At 39.4% G+C, this 21,141-nt stretch overlaps 1 protein-coding gene across 16 annotated transcripts in view; it reads left to right on the forward strand.

Annotated features, from left to right (window-relative positions):
• Positions 1 to 21,141, forward strand: part of TMCC1 (transmembrane and coiled-coil domain family 1) — a 179,147-nt gene that overhangs the window by 152,643 nt on the left and 5,363 nt on the right. For all 16 annotated transcript variants that reach the window (XM_033131569.1, XM_033131568.1, XM_033131573.1 and 13 more), the window contains 2 exons: positions 1,363 to 2,297; positions 13,625 to 13,760. In XM_033131569.1, the coding sequence (XP_032987460.1) occupies positions 1,363 to 2,297; positions 13,625 to 13,760 (1,071 nt within the window). The remainder of the gene's footprint in view (positions 1 to 1,362; positions 2,298 to 13,624; positions 13,761 to 21,141) is intronic.

Genomic DNA, 21,141 nt, shown 5'->3' on the forward strand with positions numbered 1-21,141 from the left:
TTTCTAAAGCCTTTTGGCATAAGCCCTACTCTAATTCACCACCACAAGCCACCAGGGGCGCCTTCTTGAATTTTTTTTTTTCCTCCTGAGTTAGGAAAATTAACCTCTTTCCAGCTTTGGCTGACGGCTTTGAAATGTAATACCCTGTTTGACTTAGCCAGACAGTCAGTTCTAAGGCGTCTTTTGGAGCAAAAATTAATATAATAAAGTTAATATTATATAAGACCCGATCTTATATAAGACCCGGTCTTATTTTAATATATTATATTATTATATTAATATTTTATATTTATTATATTATACTATATTATATTATATATTATATAAGACCCAGTCTTATACTGTAGTAAAATAAGACCCGGTCTTATATTAATTTTTGCTCCAAAAGACGCATTAGAGCTGATGGTCTGGCTAGGTCTTATTTTGGGGGAAACATGGTCGTTTAAGTTTTAAAATTTAAGCAGCTTGTCTTTTTCTTCAAGTCTTTTAAATCGTTGCTCACTCATATGAAAGGAAAAGTCATTGTGTAGGTTTTAGAGTCCATTGCCTAATAAAAATCGTTTATTAGATAGAACTCACAAAATTTGAGCTCCAAAAGGCCTGAACTTTGTCACTGACTTGTTCTTACTGCCCCTTCTCAAGTCTTCATGTTATCTTGCCCAAGTTTATCAGTTACTTGTGATGTGGGATTTCAACTCTCAAGAGTGTACCATGTTCATCCTTGTCACTTTTAGCAGTGCCTTCCCATCTTACCTCCACCTGTCTCCAGCTACCAATAAGTGTCCCTGTTAGAATAGAAAGAATGATTCCATCACCCTTGATATGATTTGGGGAAAAAACACTGATAAAAATTGGATTTTTTAACCTAGACAGTAAAATATCTGTTCTTCCCTGCATTTTCGGGTGACCATAATCTGGATTGGAATTACAGCGATGTCTGAATACTAAAATGATAATAATAATTAAATTGAAATGCAGATGTATCTTGTTTTACACAGATATGCTTCTAAACAAAAGTATGTACGATGTGCGCAAAATGTGAATTCATGCTTTAAACCCACTAGAGGAGCTTTGTTATTTAAAGAAATACTATACTAAATCCTCTAGCAAAGGAAAACTACCCCACTTTACATTTTTGTGCAAATCTTTTCATACATGTTTTGCTTAAAGCCAAGTATATTTCCTTAAATGAGGATAATATGCAAGAGGGAGACAGGGCGTAGACAGGACAGAAGGAATTAGGTCAGCTCTCTGTACTAAGATCTGAGTCTAGGTGAATTTTCAGTACATTGTGGCCCATTGATTCTGGAGCAGTAGTCTCCTTGGGCTCCTTCTAACATCCGCCTCTTACTTTTACGCTAGATCGAGCGGTTGGAAGTAAGCAGCCTCGCGCAGACGTCCAGTGCAGTGGCCTCCAGCACCGATGGCAGCATCCACACAGACTCTGTGGATGGGACCCCAGACCCTCAGCGCACCAAGGCTGCTATCGCTCACCTGCAGCAGAAGATCCTGAAGCTCACGGAACAGATCAAGATTGCACAGACAGCCCGGGACGACAATGTTGCCGAGTACTTGAAGCTTGCCAACAGTGCAGATAAGCAGCAGGCCGCCCGCATCAAGCAGGTCTTTGAGAAGAAGAACCAGAAATCTGCCCAAACTATCCTCCAGCTACAGAAGAAACTTGAGCACTATCACAGGAAGCTTCGAGAGGTGGAGCAGAATGGGATCCCCCGGCAACCAAAGGACGTCTTCAGGGACATGCACCAAGGTCTGAAGGACGTGGGAGCCAAGGTGACTGGCTTCAGTGAGGGCGTGGTGGACAGTGTCAAAGGGGGACTCTCCAGCTTCTCCCAGGCCACCCATTCAGCCGCAGGCGCCGTGGTCTCAAAGCCCAGAGAGATCGCCTCACTAATTCGAAATAAATTTGGCAGTGCGGACAACATCCCTAACCTGAAGGACTCTTTAGAGGAAGGGCCCGTGGACGATGCGGGGAAGGCTTTGGGGGTGATTTCAAACTTTCAGTCAAGCCCAAAATATGGTAGCGAGGAAGATTGTTCCAGTGCCACTTCAGGCTCCGTGGGAGCCAACAGCACCACTGGAGGCATTGCTGTAGGAGCGTCCAGCTCCAAAACCAACACCCTGGACATGCAGAGCTCAGGATTTGATGCACTATTACACGAGATCCAAGAGATCCGGGAAACCCAGGCCCGACTAGAGGAATCCTTTGAGACCCTCAAGGAACATTATCAGAGGGACTATTCATTAATAATGCAGGCCTTACAGGAAGAGCGGTATAGGTAAGTTATGTGGAATTAAAATGCTAAATTATTTATGTTTGGGGTTCGCCTCCCTTTGGATATGGGGGAGTGGCTTTTAAAGATTCTGTAGAATGTCTTTCTCTGGAATGTCCAGAGCACTTGAGATATGTCATATGACATCTGCATGAGTTCCTATCATAGACTGCAAAAGACAGGCCCAGCAAAGTTAAATGACTCCCAAGGTCACATACTAATGAAGTGTTGTAGTCACATAGCTCTCCAGTCTTTCATTCCAGTTTAGGACTTTAAAATGAAGCCCAAACTTTCTAAGCATTCCACCTATTTATTTGTAATCACAGATTCACAAGTCACTGCTGCCTATAGCTATACTACATTGAATTCAAAAGATCTATTATAATCCTCTAAACTCTGTAGAAATCAAAGGTACAGCCCAGCCAAAACGTAAGGAACCCTGTAGATATTTGGCCTTAAACACACTTATCTGGGCAGTTGATGTAGAAAGATTAGACTGGAAATAAATCCAGATAAACATGTTTATTATCTTTATTATGAATTGGCAACATTTGAATGGGAGTGGACTTAAATATGAAATGGTTATACAGTAGTTAGAGGATTCTCAAAAGGCTAAAGGCTTTGAGTCGTAATCTGTACTAAGATAGAAGCTAATGTCTTTTTTGGGTTTCATATTATACTCCATGTTCATATTAGACCACTCTCAGTTGATCTCCTTCTGTGTGTGTCTTTTCCCTTTGTTTCAGTCACACACACAGGGAGAACTAATATTTCCCGTGGCGTACTCATTGAGATCCAAACTTTGTTAGCCAGAGACAGGCTCCTCACTGACACGGATTAAGGGCTAGTCTTAGGGAGCCAGAGGTCGGGTTAGGTCTTAAAAGGTGTGGGTTCTGGTCTGGTTCCAATTGCAATACTTCTATGATATCAGTGGTTGAACAGACAATCTTTTAAGGTCCCTTCCATCTCTTTTTTTAAAAAGTGATTCTTTTTTACAGTTTGCTTTTATGAGATAATCTCAGGGGCCGAAGTAAATTATTCATGTGTATCAATAAACTCTGAGAGGAGTTACAACAGCAAGCTCTTTTCACATGGTGAAAATGCTAATCAGTAATTCCGCCCTGCCTCTTCACTCTTCTGTCCTTCAATTCTAACTTAAGACTTTCCAGGAGGAAAAAAGAAAAGTGAGTATGGGAGAGAGAAATGAAGTTCTAAAAGCAAATACATTACTATTCTTATTTCAGTGTTATATATATTCTTTAATATACTTCGAAGACAATATCTAATGCAGTGAACAATCTAACAAAGATTCACATGGACTCCAAAAATAAAACACCTGGTCCTTTGTAGCATCTTACACCTAACTCCCAAGTTCAAATTCTAGTTCTGCCACTTACTGATCTTGAAGTTCCTGAACATCTCTAAATCTTGGTTTCCACATCTCTAACAGGAATAATAATAGTCCTTCCTAAGGTTACTGTGACATTTAAATGAAGTAATTTATGTAGAGAACAGAGCACATATGTGCCTGGCCCTCTAAGTGCTTGATTGATGTTAGATAGCAGCTGCTACTGTTGCTATTAAAATACACCCCTCTAAACACGGAGACCTGGGCGTTCCACAGTCAGTTGCTCAAAAAAACAACTGCCTGCTTTGACCCCTAAATGGATAGCAAAACATCATATAAATTCTTCCAGAGCTTACAATTCATGTAGAGTTACTATGACTTCAAGTCAGATATAGATCAGTGTGAGACCATCAAAGGAAAACAGGTCTTCCAAGGCCAACCTTTGTATCCACTTAAAATCATTCAGAGACTGGACAGAACTAGCTCCTTATCACCTCATTAGAAGAATCAAGTCCAAGCAACTTGCAAGCTAATCAGAAGTGCATTTCTATTGTTGTACTTTGGGGTCTCTACAGTAGGTATGGCATGAAGAGAGAATAAAGAAAACCTTTGAATTTTCAAAAACAGAGCTAAAACCTGGGGGGCAAGGGAAAACATAATATATAACATGTAATCTGTTTTTTGTTAAAACAGAATTTTGAAGAAAGAAAGCCCTTTTCCCCCTCAAGAAACGCAGGGGAAAAGTCAAAGCTATTTTACTAAACTATTTTGTTGCACCAATATTTCCAAGTATAGAGCAGCTAGATTTCTCCTTCGTTATATATGTCTTTACACAGTAAATCTATCTAATTTTTGTTGGTCTTTGAACTGTTTCACATAAGTGAAAATTTCCCCACAGATTGAATCTTATTCTTTTAAAAGGCACTAAAACTTTTTACATTTTAAGAATTTTCGGAGGATTTATCTTGTTTTAACAGATACACTGAACCTAACTTGATTAGAAATAGTTTAAAACGGTAGTGTTCTAACTTAGAGTGATACCTTCAGGTCAGTGGGTATGTAAGGATACGCACGTACGTTACAGTGAAGGATCCCAGACAGCTTGCTTTATAAAGTTCTTTTGTCTGCTTTTTATGGCTTCTTTTTTTCCTCCTTTCCATATCTCTTTCACACTGTTAATAAGCTGCCTGCAGAAAGCCTCTCTTTACTAATTTCTGTATCTACTCTCTTATAGGCTTGGCTTTTCTCCTAGGGAGGAAGGGGGCTAGGGTTGGGCTTGAGGGACTCTTCTCTGACCAAGAACCAATTAGTGTGTATATGATGGCTGCTTTAGATACAGTCCTGGTTATTTCCTCTGCGTTGGTTTATTTTACTATTATCTCCGTTGACAGGAGGGAGGCCCTCCCTGTGTTTCGCTTGGTACTGAAATGATACGGAGGACACCACCACTCACAGCATTTACCAAACTCCTGTGATGTGCATGAAGCCAGGTGCCTTACATATATTTGCAAATCCTCACAGTAGCCTTGCAGGTAGATTATATCATCCTTACTTTACAGTTTAAGGAAATTAAGACCTATTGGGTTCTAAAATTTGCCAAAGGTCCCTCAGTAAGTGGTAAAGCCAGGAATCAAATCCAGTTTTATCTGACTCCAAAGCCAGTGTTCTTTTCATACCAGGACAGGTTTTTCTTTCCCAAGCTCAACCCTGAAATCTATGTGGTTGAAAGACTATAGTCTCACTCTAAGACGCGTTGACTGCATTGGCAGTGGGTGTGGGGCCTTTTCCAGGTCAAAGTATGCGTTTCACTAAAAGTTGAGTCACTATTTTCATAAACATATTTTATAAAATTCTGTGAATGCACAAGCTCTGGAAAGCTTTCTCAAGCTAGTACAACAGTGTATGTAAGTAATAGGGGGAAACTACTTAAGGAAACCCCCATTCCCATCTTTATTTCCCCCTTTTCAGATTCCCTTCTCAATCATGTCACCCCAGTTGAGTAACACGAGAGCGAGATTTTTGCTCAAGACCGTCTCCTTACTCTGGAATAATCAGAAGCGTTCAGGAGCCTGTGGAGCACACACTCTCTTCACCACATAATTGTGCCGTGACTGAATAGTACTTCTTTAGCTCCCACATGCACTTAGCTCCGAAGCCGTGGTCGCAGAGCTGGGATCTGAACTCCGCTCCAACACCTGACTAGGAGTGTAGACTTTGCGCTTTGCATTGAGCCCTCAGATATGAGTGAGATCGTGTATTTTGGGAAAGTAGGAGGCAAGGTTTAGACTTTTCTTTTAGTGATGGGATCTGTACTGACTTCAAATTCTTCTTGTCCTGCTTGTTTCTTCATCCCATTAAAGGATTATTGCAGCTTTGTTATGGGGTTCGCTTAGTACTTCAGAGATAGAGGGGCCTCTTAGATACCCCGTTTAATCTTGTTCTACAAATGAGTACACTGAGGCCCAGAAAGACAAAGTAACTTGCCAGGTCACACAATAAAATGATTTAACCTATATGTAATTTGCTACTTAAACTAGAAGATGACTCCTGTTCCCATAGTGAGTATAACGTATTCATGAGTTTCCGTAGGATAAAGTTCAGCGGAGCAAAACGCATTGAAATTAGGAGAGAACTAGGAAAACAATTCATTGACAGTTTTATAAGTTGCCTTTGTCAGTTTTCCCCTAGGCGATCTGACTCAGCTACTGCCGGTGTAAAGCAGTGTCATGTAGGGCAGGCTAGAAACCCTCCTGGTGTTGATGAGCAGTAGTGCCATTCTGAAAGCTTCTATTTTAAGGGCATTACTGTCCTTTGGAAATTGGCTTCTGAGATTGTATTAAGCCCGGAGATATTTTAAATTGAACTGAGTCATAAGAGCAAAAATACAGAGCAGTCAATCACATGAAGCAGAACAGTCGGTAACAAGGTAACCCATTAACACAGGCCATTGGCATTCTAACTACACAGATTGTTGTTTAAATGTTTTACTATCACTGGACATACGATAGATATCTGGTCAGATATAGCTGTTTTAGCCCCTTTACCAGGTGTTAGCTCTGATTGTCATCTGTAAATTGATCCGAGACTCTCCAGTGGATATGTAGACTAAGTTTGGCAAACAAGTTAGAAAAAGAAATTGAGAATATTGGATCAGATTAGCTCTTTGTTTATGAGAGAAAAAAGCCCAATTAGAGAATCTCTTAGGAAGGGTGAGACCTTCCATAAAAGAGATTTTCAGATGAGCTCCTCCCAGTTTAGCCACTGAAGAGGTAAATAATGGAGGGAATATGAGAAGGAAGGAGAAAGGAAGGTTGGAGGGGGGAACAGAAGGAGAGAAAATAAATGACTTCATTCATGAATTGAGGTCAGACAAGCCTAAATTTGCTTGTCAGTTCTGACACTAGCCGTGTGACCTTACGTAACTCATCTGAGCCTCAAGTTTCCTCTATAAAAACAAGGTAATGATTTCTGTTGTACAGGTTTGTTGTGATTATTAAATGAGGTAATGTTTGTGGAAGCACCTCGTGTGGTCTGGGGTGTGCCAGGATGTTAGAAAGCTGTCATTACCAAGTTTCCCAAAGCCCCTCTAGCTTTGATTTAATCCCTGTATGCTTTAGGCATCTGCTGCTCCTTGTCTTTAAGATAATGCCCGCCCTGAAGGTTTGGGGGACTGTCCTCTGGAGACTGGTTCTGTACTTGTTCCTTTTCAACGGAAGTCTAGTTCAGTGTTTCTGAGCGTCTTTATGGGCTTCAACACAAATAAGGTAACAGAAGGTGAGGCAAACTCCACTTTCCCCAATTCAGCCAAGAATGTAGTCAAGCTGCCTCGCATGTCATAGATCCCCCACCCCACCTATGTCTCTCTATTCTGGCCAAATACTAGGTCCCTGGCAAGCATTTGGGAAACAGTACAGTTGTCTGCTCCCATAGTTGCCTGTCTGTGTCAGCCCAGGGACCTAGTTCTTCCTGTTTCTCTCAGTACCTGCTCTACAAGATTCTTCAGCCATCCTGTCCTGGTGACCTGTTGCCCAACCAGGGAGGCACAACTGGCTCTCAGAGATGACTCCAAGCTTTTGACCACACCCAAAGAGGGGTGCACGAGGTGAAGCATTCCCCGCCTGTACACTCACCCAGTTTCTCATTGGTCAGGAATTTGACCCAAAAGAGCCCTGACTTATTTTTGATCTAGGAAGGTGACTGCTGTTTTGACTAATTCAGTGGATGAAACACTTTTCCAAAATCACTATTCATTTATGAATTGTTCACCTACAACAAAATCTGGATGTGCTGTAGTACTTTGTAGGTAGAGCAGGTTTTGCTCCTGGGGTTGGGGGAGGAATTTCAGCTGCCCAAATATGATGTCACCTCCTTTTTAAAAAAAGGATCTTACAATGTTAAGGCTTTCTGTTTGCTAATAGTTATACTCAAACCAAATTTAGGCGTCTACATTCCCTTTGAGTTGTAATGATTTACAAAGGACGTTTGAGTCGAAAAGTCTCAGAATGAGGTTATTAATCTCATGCTACTTTGTGTTCCACATGGAGTCACATGAAAAGCATGTGCCAGTCAAGGTCATATATAGTTTTTTCCAGTACCCCCGCCCCTGTCCAGAGAGCTTTAATTAGTGTTAGATGAAGGAATTAAAATTCCCTATAGGGCGTTCTTGGTTTTAAGAAACCCTATAAAAAAGACTGTATGAAATGACCTTCCCTTCCCCACCCCAGTCTTTGGTTTGGTGTTAATATTTAATGACAAGACAGAGGTGTTCTGTCTATGGATTCCTTAGGCATCTGGCTTCTCGCTTTAGGATTCAGACTGGAAGGAAATGCTAGCCAGTAAATTAAGCAAAAGAGATTATAACATTAATAATGGGAGTAGTGGGAAGTCGGTGGGAACTGGAGTATAGGTGTTTTCTTCCTTTTGTTGTTCTCCAGTTTTTGCATTTGATTAGTATAGGAAAAAGGTTTTTTAAAAAACAACAATAAAAAATCTAAAAACAAGGCACAAACCAAGTGGTTCAGATCCTAACTACACTTCGCTAACTAACAGGAAAGTTACTGCATCTTCCTCAGCTTCCCATTTCTTAATTATCAATTGAAGGTACCTCCCAGGAAGGAAGGAGGTGAGAATTAATGTAGATATGTCCTCATGAATCTGAGTTCCTTCCTCCGAGGCAGACGCGACTCATAAAAATATGGAGGAGGGTACTTGTTCTTGTTATTAGTGGTGCTAGTGTTTTGATGCTTATGATGATTAAGTAGATTAGCTTGAACCCCAAATGCCTCCCCTACATGCACTCCTCCACCCAAAATAACACCACATCATTTTTCACGGGGTTCTTTGTGTTAGCCTGTTTTTAGACCATAATTTCACGTGTGGGTTAAGCCACTTAGAGGCTGATGGCACTGAAAAAATGTTTGGCTGGAATTGCTAAGCATGATCAGTTTATGAGGTTGTGAAAAGAGCTGAGGAACAAGCTTCCATGACCGGGGTAAACAAATTAAGGAAAGTGTTTTAATAATGACAGACCAGTAACGTTCTTTCAAGATACTGAGGCAACCCAGAAGATCTGCATTCCAAGACACCAAGGCATCTTGCCAACTTCTTTGTTCATCACATTTTGCAAAAGCCTCCAAGTTTATGGCTTTATCAGTTTCCTCCCTGATGTTTCCTGCAGATTGGAGGGGCTTACCAAACACAACTATTTGTGTAAGTGTAAGAGGATTTCAGTTACACAATAACAGCTGCAACTTTTGTTCTTTCAGAAAGTCATCATTCTCCAGGTAATTCTTATGACTTGAAGAGGTGAACAAATGCTGGTAGTTATTAATGAATTATTGGGGCTGTTGCAGCTGGACCCATTGTGGGTCTTGCTTCACCCCTGAGTTCTGCAGCTTATGAGCAGGAACTGGGACTCAAACCCAATGTTCCTGGCTATAACACCGATAATCAATTTTTCCCTTTTTTTTTTTTTTTTTTACTTTCAAACACACTGCAAACTTGAAAAAATTTGTACAGTGTATGCCCATATACTTACCTCTTAGATTCTACATTTTACTGTATTGTTTTATCATGTATCTTTCCATCTACCCATCCCTCTCTGTTTTATTTTTTAATGCATTTCTAAATAAATTGCAGACATCCCTAATCTTTTTGAACAGCTTTATTGAGACATAATTCATATGCAATACATTTCACCCATTTAAAACATACAAATCAGTGGTTTTTAGTATATTCACAGATATATACAACCATCACCATATTCACTGTTAGGACATTTTCATCAACCTCCAATCTTCCCAAACCTGTCCCAGCCCCTAGGCAACCATTTATCTTTCTGTCTCTATAGATTTCCCTGTTCTGAACATTTCATATACGTGGACTCATACAATTTGGCGTCTTTCTGACTGGTGTCTTTTACTAGCCGAGTATTTTCAAAGCTCATCCATGTTATAGCACGTGTCATTCATTTCTTTTTCTTTCCAAATAATATTCCATTGTATGAACACACCACATTTTGTTGATCCATTCATCAGTTGATGGACATTGAGTTGTTTCTGCTTTTTTGCTGTTGTGAACATTCATGTACAAGTTTTTGTGTGGAAATAAGTTTTCATTTTTCTTTGGTGTATGGTAATTCTATGGTTAGCTTTTTGAGGAACTGCCAAACTGTTTTTCAAAGCAGTTGCACCATATTACGTGTCCACCAACAATATACCAATGTTTGAATTTCCTCACATCTTTACCAACATTTGTTATCTCCTTTTTTATTGTAGGTCCATAATCTTTTTTTTTAATTAAATATTACTTTATATAGTGGCTGGAACAATACCAGTGTGGCTAAAAATCTATTTTTTTTTTTTTTAAGATTTTATTGGGGAGGGGAAACTGTGTGTTTTCGCAGGAACACATATTTATTCATCAGCTCCAAGTCAAGTCGTTGTCTCAGCTCCAAGTCCAGTCACCATTTTCAGTCTTTAGTTGCGGGGGGCGCAGCCCTCCATCCCATGCGGGAGTCAAACCAGCAACCTTGTTGTTAAGAGCACGGGCTCTAACCAACTGAGCTATTCTTCTTCCCCTCAGCTCAAGGTGCCATATTCAGTCTTAGTTGCAGAGGGCACAGCTTGCTGGCCCATGTGGGAATCAAATCGGCAACCCTGTTGCTCAGAGCTCGCGCTCTAACCAACTGAGCCATCCGGCCACGCCAGGTCCATAACCTTTTTATTACACTCCTTCTCCCATTGACTCTACCTTGACATCAAAATCTAAACCATCGTATCGTCCAACTCCCTTTGTAGCTATGTGATTTGGATCAACTATAGACCTCTTACGCATACAAAGAGTTAGCTTATCTGGGCTTCTTGCGTAGTTTCAAAGTGGTATCACAGTGTAGAGATTAACAATTTGGGTTTTAAAGTCAAACAACCTGGATTCAGATTTTTGCTGTGTGCCTTGGGCAAGTCCCTTTACCTCACTGACTTCAGTTTCCTCGTCTGTAAAGTGCAGATAATACCTAGTACCTCCTTGGGGTTGTGGAAATGAATTTGCATCGTAGGCATTAAATAAATGGTAGCTCTGCTGCTGCTGCTGTTACTTTTTAAGCTGTTCTAATGGTATATGGGAGCCATGTTTAACATCAAATAAGATTCCCCAACATTCCTGAAAGACTATACAATTTGTGGGCCAAGAGGTTGTGGCGGTAGCCTGTGGAAGCCAAAGATGTCACATGGGTCTGCTGTCATCAGCATGCAGTCCGGTTGCGACCACCCTGCCACCAACATCAATCCTTAGCTTAGGAGGGTTCTTTGCTGCCAGACCCAGCCTTTCCCTTAACCCAAGGGACTGACATATTGGGACACATTCTTTAAAATGCCTCTCTAGTGAGGAGAGAGAATGATAAAAATCATCAAACACTAAAAGCACCACAAACCAGTGGACTTAAATTCATAAAAACACAATATATTACCATAATATTGAGGCATTTGGTAGAAAATCAATTCCAGAGGTGGCACCTGTTTCCGAGCACATGCCCTGGGCAGCATATGATTGAAAAGGCAGAATCACAGAGAATATCTGCCCTAGTTACAGACAAAAGGTGGAAACACTTTCTGATCACTCTGTTCAGTAACTTTAGTAACAGTTTCATCAGGAAAGAAAGCAGTACAGATTCCCATCAAGGATAAAGGAGAACGAAATAGGATTCAGTAACATAGTTAAAAGGGTCAGACTGGGCCTTTAAAAAAAAAAAAATCCTTGTTTCTTAGAGAAAGAATGAAGTTTAAGGATCTAGTTATTTATCACATAATTATTGGAAGGGAGAATGTTGGTAATGCTGCAACATAAAAATTACCTTAAACTTCCATGTATTTCTTAAAAGTTTGTGGCTGCTTGCATCACTGCAAATACTATGTATAGATGTTAAAAACAAGGGAAAGGGGAGGATAGTTTTAAATGTTTGAGTTCTAGCATTTTTACTTTTTTTACCACAAAGCCCTCGGAGGCTCAGGTGCTAGCGGTAGGTGGTGCTCAGTGGTAGCATATTCTGTTGGGATGAGCCCTCTGTCTGACAAAGAGGCTTCCTTCTGGTCGCCGTAAGGGGGGGACGTGTTTATTCTTTCCTTTCTGGTCTCTCTCCTACCTGTGTAGCCAGCTCTGTTTGACTCCTGGGACTCCACACACAGCCTCTCCCGCTCTGCCCTCCTCACCTCGACCTGATAACCCATTTTCCTAACACACTGTTCCTCATGTCACCCTCTCCCCTCAGCAGTCTGCTTTGAGCCCGTGTATTGTCTATTCCAGAACCTCTACTCCCCTGTCTACCTTTTAAGACCAGATTTCCTTTTTTCCCCCCTCCAACCTAGAGCCACCATTTCACTTATCCTGTACATCCCTACCTCCTGCCCTTTACCCATGTTCTTTTCCACCTGGAATCTCTGATCTCATGCTTTAAACTTGTTCCAATCTTGCTGGTCCTTAGATGCCCTGCCCAGGTTTCATCTTTATGTAAACTTTCTTATATGTAGTCTTAGGTGCTAGAAATACAAGGTAATTAAAATGAATTAAAATCCCTGCTCCCAGAGAATCTCATCTCCCTTCATTTTCCCTCTTTTTCACTTAGTTATAGCCACACTGGCCTACTTTCTGTCCTTGAAACCTGCCAAGCTAGTTCCCATCTTGAGAATTTCGTACTTGCTATTCCTTGTGCTTTAAGATGCCCCTCCATCTTCACCAGGCTTGTTCATATCATCATTCAAGTTCCAGCTCTCTTTGTTGAAGAGCATTCAGGGAAGCGGCCTTACCTGACAATTCCAACTTCACCAGACTCCGGGCACTCTGCTGTACACCCCTAGTGGTCTTGTTTGCTTTACTTACCCACATCTTGTTTTTTCTGCCTCCTTCCTCCTCTCCCCCACCTCCCACTTTAGAATGTAAACTCCTGAGGACAAGGTTTTCCTGTCTTGTTTATCACAGTTTCCTAGTATTTTGAACATATCAGGCACACAGCAGGCTTTCAGTAAATATTTGTGGACTGAGATGTCCCAGACCCTGTGCTTCGCCATGGGAATGATGGACTGTGATCATGAACACCCAGGTGAGTGACCTGTCCAGTATCAGAATAAGCTACTGGTGACTGCTGGGTCAGTTTCCATTTACGTGCTGTTTATCTTTTGATGAGACCTGCTAAAGTGTACTCCAGTTTTTGCCTCTCCATTATGCTACTCAGAACAGAGTAAGAACTGCCTCATTTATTATTGAGGTGTGCTCAAAGCTAACTGTGGCTGCTTGCATCACTGCAAATACTATGTGTGGAGAAGAATGTGGAAGAGCCGCGTTGCTGCTACGATATGGCCCTGTGAGCCCCGGCCACCCCGCTTCTGTGTGCTTTCATTTTCTTCCTTTGCAGAATGAGTTTTGGGGATTGGATGTGAATAATACCTGGAAACATACAGAATGCCTACAATTTTAACTTTTCCCCCCTTCTTAGATGTGAACGATTAGAAGAACAACTAAATGACCTAACAGAGCTCCACCAGAATGAAATCTTGAACTTGAAACAGGAATTGGCCAGCATGGAAGAGAAAATTGCATATCAGTCCTATGAACGGGCCCGGGACATCCAGGTTAGTATGAAGGATCGGGTATAAAAGCAAAATATTAACAGAAAATAGAATGGTGGTTGCCCAGGGCTGGGGAGTTGGGGGGATTATTGCTTAATGGACACAGAGTTTCAGTTTTACAAGAGGAAAACAGCTATGAGGTGGACGGTAGTGATGATTGCACAACAGTATGAATGTATTTAATACCACTGAACTGTACACTTAAAAATAGTTAAAATGATAAATTTTATGTTATGTATTTTACCACAATAAAAAAAAAGGAGGGTGGATGGGTGGCTCAGTTGATTGGAGCACGTCCTCTCAACCACAAGGTTGCCGGTTCGACTCCTGCAAGGGATGGTGGGTTGCGCCCCCTGCGGCTAACAACGGCAACTGGACCTGGAGCTGAGCTGCGCTCTCCACAACTAAGACTAAAAGGACAACAACTTGACTTGGAAAAAGTCCTGGAAGTACACACTGTTCCCCCAATAAAGTCCTGTTCCCCTTCCCCAATTAAAAAAAAAAAAAAATCTTAAAAAAATCGAAAAAGGAGTGAAGTACTGATACATTCTGTATAACATGTATGAATCTGGAAAACATGCTCAGTGAAAGAAACCACTCACAAAATGCCTCATATTGTATGATTCCATTTATATGAAGTGTCTAGAATAAGCGAATCTATGGAGACAGAAAGTAGGTTGCCAGTGGGTGTGAGAAGAGGTAGTAGGGAGTAATAATAGCTAAGGGGTAGGGTGTTTCTTTTTGGGGTGACAAGAATGTTCTGAAATTTTGATAGTAGTGATGGTTGCACAACATTGTGAATTTACTAAATGTCACTGAATTGTACACTTTAAAATGGTAAGTTTTATGTTACGTGTATTTTACCACAATGAAAAGAAGTTTAGAAAAAGAAGATGGGAAGGATAGAGTATCAAAAGACGTGAATACCAATTGTAATTCACCTGCTCTTCAAGTGAGGTGCATTTCTCAAATATCTATCCCACTTGGAGGCGGTATGTTTGCTTGCAATCTTGGGAAATGTTTGTCAGGATCACAGTGGTCTCAGTGTACGGAAAAGCACATGCATCACCTCTGTTAGTTACTGCTTCAAGATCTGCTCTGACAGGTCTCATGGCCGTCTCATCTATCTTCTCCTTCTATATAGCAAAGGGGGCTTTTGTCCTACCTTCCAAATCCAAACCTTTTACAGGCATATTGCCAGGCAGCTTGTGAGAAATACAAGAGACAGTAATATTTAGAGGGTCGGTGGCCTTCTAGTTTGTTCTGTGGGAAAATAGAATATTTAACTTTTTCTCATTCCAATTGGGAGGTGTTTCTAAGGGAACAGTTGGTGGTTTCATATGAAGGCATCTTGAAATAAGTCTTAGAGAAGGGAAGCAGTCCAGGAAAGCTGTATTACATACAGTAGCCTAAAAGAATCGAGAACGTCTACATCATTTGCCCAGCTGCGATCTTCTCCGGGCCCCTGAATTCTGTTTTAGTTTTTTTCCCCACCATCATAGTGAGCTGAGAAGTATGCATTGTCTGTCCATTCTCTAGCTACCTTCAGTCTGAAGTTGCCTGGCCTTCACTTCAAATCCTAGGAAACCAGGACCCACTGAAACCAAGACAAGAAAAATCCAGGGCTTGAATTTTGGAGGGAACCTGACCATAGCTAAGGAAATAGGTTACAGCCTCTGAGTGTTACAGTGAATTTCACACAAACTCACAGGTGAAAGTCATGGTCTTGATGGGAGCCGATCACTTGTAATGTTTGGTTACTATTTGGGCATAATGTCCTCTTTACAGAGATCAACCTTAAAAAGAGGAGCATACTTAAAAAGAGAGCAGGGAGCCCTGTACACTGACATGTCGGGGATTTACTCACCTTGAAAAGCACCAGGTAGTGTGTGTGAGGATGTCCAAAGGATACTCACCTCGCCGTTGTTATAGTGGAAGAGTGGGAGCTAAATCTCTCCAGTAGGGAACTGACTGAATAAACCGTGACATTCATACTATGAAATGATAGTATGTAGCAGTTAAAAAGAATAAGGTGGGTCTCTATGTATTGACGTGGGGAGATCACCAAGACTCACTGTTGCGTGAAAAAGGCGAGTTGTGGATCAGTTCCTATAGTGTGATACTATTTATATTAAAATAGAAAGTCAAAAACAATTCCGTGCATTTCCCTAGGCATACGTATGTATACACTTAAACACAGGTGAAAGGATGAGCACACACCACACTGACAGTATTACTTCAAGGGCAGGGACTAGAATTGAGGAAAATACCAAGAGAGATTATGTGTCTTATTTGAAATTTTTTTAATGTTGTGCAAGTATGTGTGTCCTGTGCAACTTAATTTTTAAATGAAAAAGAGAAACAAAAGCATATATTTGAGGTCTTGTCGTCAAAATGTTCAAGACCAAACCTGACTGAGACCACTGCTTCCTCTGTGAACCGTCCCACAGGAATGCAATGGAGGGCAGTTTAGGTGAATAATAATTACTGGAATAGTGAGTTATGCATTTGGCCTCTCACAGTCAAGACTCTAGCTTACTTGCTTGCTTGTTTGTAACAAAAATTAGATTCTATTTGAAATCAGGTATCACAGAGTAGATTACTGGCCTAAAGGTTACCACACCTTCGGAAAATATTTGCAGAAAAGACAGTGGTGTGACGATGCTGAATCCATCTCAGCATTCATTTTATAAAAATTAAAATGTATTGGGGTAAAATGTGTTGGTTAATAGCATTATATAAATTTCAGGTGTACAACATTATAATACATCATCTGTATACTCTTATTTTGTATGCTCACCACCAGAAGTCTAGTCTCCTTCCCTCACCTTGTATTTTATCCCCGTTACCCTATTCTTCCTCCCCCAAGCTCCTACTCTGGTAACCACCACCCGTTGTCTGGACCTGTGAGTGTTTTTTTGTTATATTCATTTGTTGTTTTTTGTTTTGTGTCCCACATATGAATGAAATTATATGGTTCCTATCCTTTTGCATCTGACTTTCACTTAACATAATACTCTCAAGCTCCATCCATGTTGTCATAAATGGAAATAGTTCATCTTTCTTAGGGCTGAGTAATATTCCATTGTATGTATGTATCACATCTTCTTTATCCAATCATCTGTCAAAGGATACTTGGGTTGTTTGCATGTCTTTGCTATTGTAAATAATACTGCAACTAACATAGGAGTACATACAGCTTTACAAATAAGTGTTTTCAAAATTTTCAGGTACATATCCAAAAGAGGGATTGCTGGGTCAATCCCTTAATTTTTTGAGGAACCTTGATTTTTTTTGAGGAACCTCCATACTATTTTCCATAGTGGCTGACCAATTTACACTCCCACCAGCTGTGTACGAGGGTTTTCTTTTCTCCACATCCTCTCCAGCACTTGTTATTTCTTGTCTTATTGATAATAGCCAATTCTAATGGGTATGAGGTGGTACCTCTTTGTAGTTTTGATTTGCATTTCTGTTACAGTTAGTGACATTGGGCATTTTTTCGTGTATCTGTTGGCCATCTGTATGTCTTTCTTAGAAAAGTGTCTATTCAGGTCTTCTGCCCATTTTTTAATCAGGTAGTTTATTTTTTTCTTGTTGAGTTTTATGAGTTCTTTGGAGTCAAGTTCACAAACACCCCTCTGATACCAAGGTCCCTAAGATTAGTGCCTATGTTTTCTTCTATATATCTTATTGTTTCAGGTCTTATATTCAAGCTTTTTATCTATTTTGAGTTAATTTTTATGTATGATGTCAGATAGCTGTCTAGTTTCATTTGTTTGCATGCGGCTTTTAATTGTCCTAACACCATTTATTGATGACTTTCCTTTCTCCATTGTATGTATTTGTCTCCTTTGTTGAAAATTAGTTGCATATATACGTGTGGGTTTATCTCTGGGCTCTCCGTTCTATTCCATTGGTCTTGTATGTCTGTTTCTCTGCCACTACCATAGTGTTTTGATAGCTGTAGCTTTGTAGTATATTTGTAAGAGTGTTATATCTCCAGCTTTGTTCTTTTTTCTCAGGATTGCTTTGGCTATTTGGTGTCTTTTTGTGGTTCCATACAAATTTGAGGATTTTTTGGTTCTATTTCTGTGAGAAATAACTAGTGGGATTTTGGTAGGGATTGCATTAAGTCTATATATTTCTTTAGGTAATACGGTTTTTTAACAATGTTAATTCTTCCAATCCATGAACACTGAATGTCTTTCCATTTCTTTGTCTTCTTCAATTTCTTTCAACAATGTCTTGTAGTTTTCAGTGTACAGGTCCTTCACCTCTTTTAAGTTTATTCCTAGGGATTTTATCCTTCTTGTTGCGAAAGTAAATGGAATTGTTTTCTTTATTTCTGTTTCTGATACTTCGTTGCTAGTATAAAGGAGTACAACAGATTTTTGTATGTTGATTTTGTATCCTGTACCTTTACTGTATCTATTGTTTCCCGTAGTTTTTTCATGGAGTCTTTAGGGTTTTCTATACAGAGAATCTTGCCAACTCTAAATAATGACAGTTTTACTTCTTCATTCTCAATTTGGATGCCTTTTATTTCTTTCTCTTACCTGACTGCTCTGGCCAGGACTTCCAATACTTTGTTGAATAGCAGTGGTGAGAGTGGGCATCCTGGTCTTATTCCTTCCTGATCTTAGAGGAAAAGCTTTCAGTTTTTCACAATTGAGTATATTAGCTGAGGGTTTGTTATATATGGCCTTATGTGTTGAGGCACTTTCCTTCTGTACCCATTTTATTGAGTGTCTTTATCATAAGGGGGTGTTGTATCTTTTCAGATGCTTTTTCTGTATCTATGATCATAGGATCTTTATCTTTTATTTTGTTAATGTGGTGTATTGATTGATTTGCATATGTTGAACCACCCTTGCATTCCTGCAATGAACCTCACTTGATCATGATGTATATTTTTAATGTAGTGTATTCTATTTGCTAGTATTTTGTTTAGGATTTTTGCATTTATGTTTATCAGAGACATTGGTCTGTAATTTCTTTTTGTAGTGTGTTCTTGCCTGGTTTTGATATCAGAGTAATGTTTCCTTTTAAAACGAGATAATAAGTATTCCCTCCTTTGAATTTTTTGGAAGAGTTTGAGAATTACAGGTATTGAATCTTCTTTGAACATTTGGTAGAATTCACCAGTGAAGTCATCTGGTCTTAAGTTTTTGTTTTTGGAGGAGGCTTTTGATTGCTATTTCAATTTCCTTACTAGTTATCAGTCTATTTAGGTTTTCCAGTTTTTCATGTTTCAGTCTAGGAAGGTTATATATGTCTAAGAAATTGTCCATTTCTTCTAGGTTATTGAATTGGATGGCATATAGCCTTTCATAGTGTTCTTGTATAATCCTTTGTATTTCTGTAGTGTCCATTGTAACTTCTCTTTCATTTCTGATTTTATTTATTTGAGTCTTGTCTCTTTTTTCCTTAGGGAATCTTGCCAGAGGTTTGTCAATTTTATTTCCTTTCAAAGAACCAGCTCTTTATTTTATTAATTTTTTCTATTTTTTTTTCCTATTTCCTTTATTTATAATAAAAGGAAATTTTATTTCCTTCCTTCTACTGACTTTGGGCTTTGTTTGTTCTTCTTTTTCTAGTTCTTTAAGGTGTAATGTTAGATTATTTGAGATTATTCTTGTTTCTTGAGGTAGGCCTGTAATGCTGTAAACTTCCCTCTTAGTTCCACTTTTTGCTGCATACCAAAAATTTTGTTACATTTTCATTTGTCTCTGTGTATCTTTTGATCTCTTCTTTTATTTTTCTTCTTTGACCCAGTATTTTCAGTAGCATGCTGTTTAATCTCCACATATTCATGTTGTTTCTAGCTTTCTTCTTAAAGTTAATTTCTAGTTTCATACCGTTGTGATATACTTGGTATGATTTCAGTCTACTTAAATTTATTGATACTAGTTTTATGCCCCAACACCTGGTCTGTCCTTGAGAATGTTCCATGTGTACTTGAGAAAAATGTCGTTTTGGAATGGAAAGTTCTATAAATATCAAATATATTCTTTGCTCTAATATGTCATTAAAGACTGATATTTCCTTGTTGACTTTCTGTTTGACAATCTGTCCATTGCTGTCAATGGGATAGTCAGGTGCCCTACTATAATTGTGTTTTGTCAGTTTCTCCCTTAGGTCTGCTAGTAATTGCTAAGTGTTGTGTTTTTGATGAATTTTTGATGAATTGTCCCCTTTATCATTATAAAATGTCCATCTTTATCTTTTGTTACCTTTTTTTAATCTTGAAATCTATTTTATCTAAGTATGGCTACACCCACTTTTCTCTGGCTGCCATTTGCTTGGACTGTCACCTTCCACTCCTTCACTTTAAGCCTATGTTTGTCATTGTAGCTGAGATGGGTCTCCTGAAGGCAACATATAGTTGGGTCTCGTTTTTTTAATCCATCCCACTACTCTGTGCCTTTTGATTGGTAAATTCCATCCATTTACATTTAAGGACTTAACTACAGCCATTTTATCTTTTGTTTTCTGGTTTTTCTGTCTCTCCATTGTTTCTTTTCCCTTGTGTTTCTGTCTGCTATTTTAGTTTGGTAGTTTTCTATGATTTTTCTTCTGTTTCCTTTTTTCCCCCCAATATGTTATGTGTGTCACAGCTCTAGCTTTTTTTGTGTGTAGTTACCATTAGGTTTATGTAAAAAAATAAAGTTTCATACATACAGTAGTCCTTTTTCTTCTGATTGCATCTTATCTTCATTCACCTGTGCAAATTCAGTCCTTTCCCTCTTCCCCTTTTATGTTTTTGTTGTCAGAAATTATCCCTTTTTATCCTGTGCATTCATTTTCAAATTGCAGAACTTAGTCTTTTTTAAGTTAAGCTTTTTTTCTCCTTTAACCTTTTTTTCTATAATTGTTTAATACTCTATTCTTAAACAGAGCTGCAAATTCCTGCTTCTTTCTGTTTGTCCTCTTACTCAAAGTTTTATGTACTTTGTCTTTTTGTTTCAGATAGAAGAGTTCCTTTCAACATTTCTCGTAATGCAAGTCTTATGGTAAAGTCCTTCAGCTTTTGTTTGGGAAAGCCTTTGTTTGTCTTTCATATCTAAAGGAAACCTTTGCTGGATATTTTATTCTTGATTGGTGGCTTCTCTCTTTCAGTATTTTGAGTATTTCATTCCACTCTCTCCTAGCTTGTAGGGTTTCTGCAAAAAAAAAAAAAAAAAAGTCTGATGGTAATCTAATGGAGTTTCCTTTGTAAGTTACAGTCTTTTTTTCCCTTGGCTGCCTTGCAAATCCTTTGTCATTAACTTTTGACAGCTTTAATAGATTGTGTCTTGGAAACGATCTTTTTGCCTTAAGATAATTAGGTGTTCTGTTAGCTTCTTGAATTCGAAAGTCCAACTATCTCTACAGGTTTGGG

This window comes from Rhinolophus ferrumequinum, chromosome 17 (assembly GCF_004115265.2).
Source record: "Rhinolophus ferrumequinum isolate MPI-CBG mRhiFer1 chromosome 17, mRhiFer1_v1.p, whole genome shotgun sequence".
NCBI classification, from domain to species: Eukaryota; Metazoa; Chordata; class Mammalia; order Chiroptera; family Rhinolophidae; genus Rhinolophus; species Rhinolophus ferrumequinum.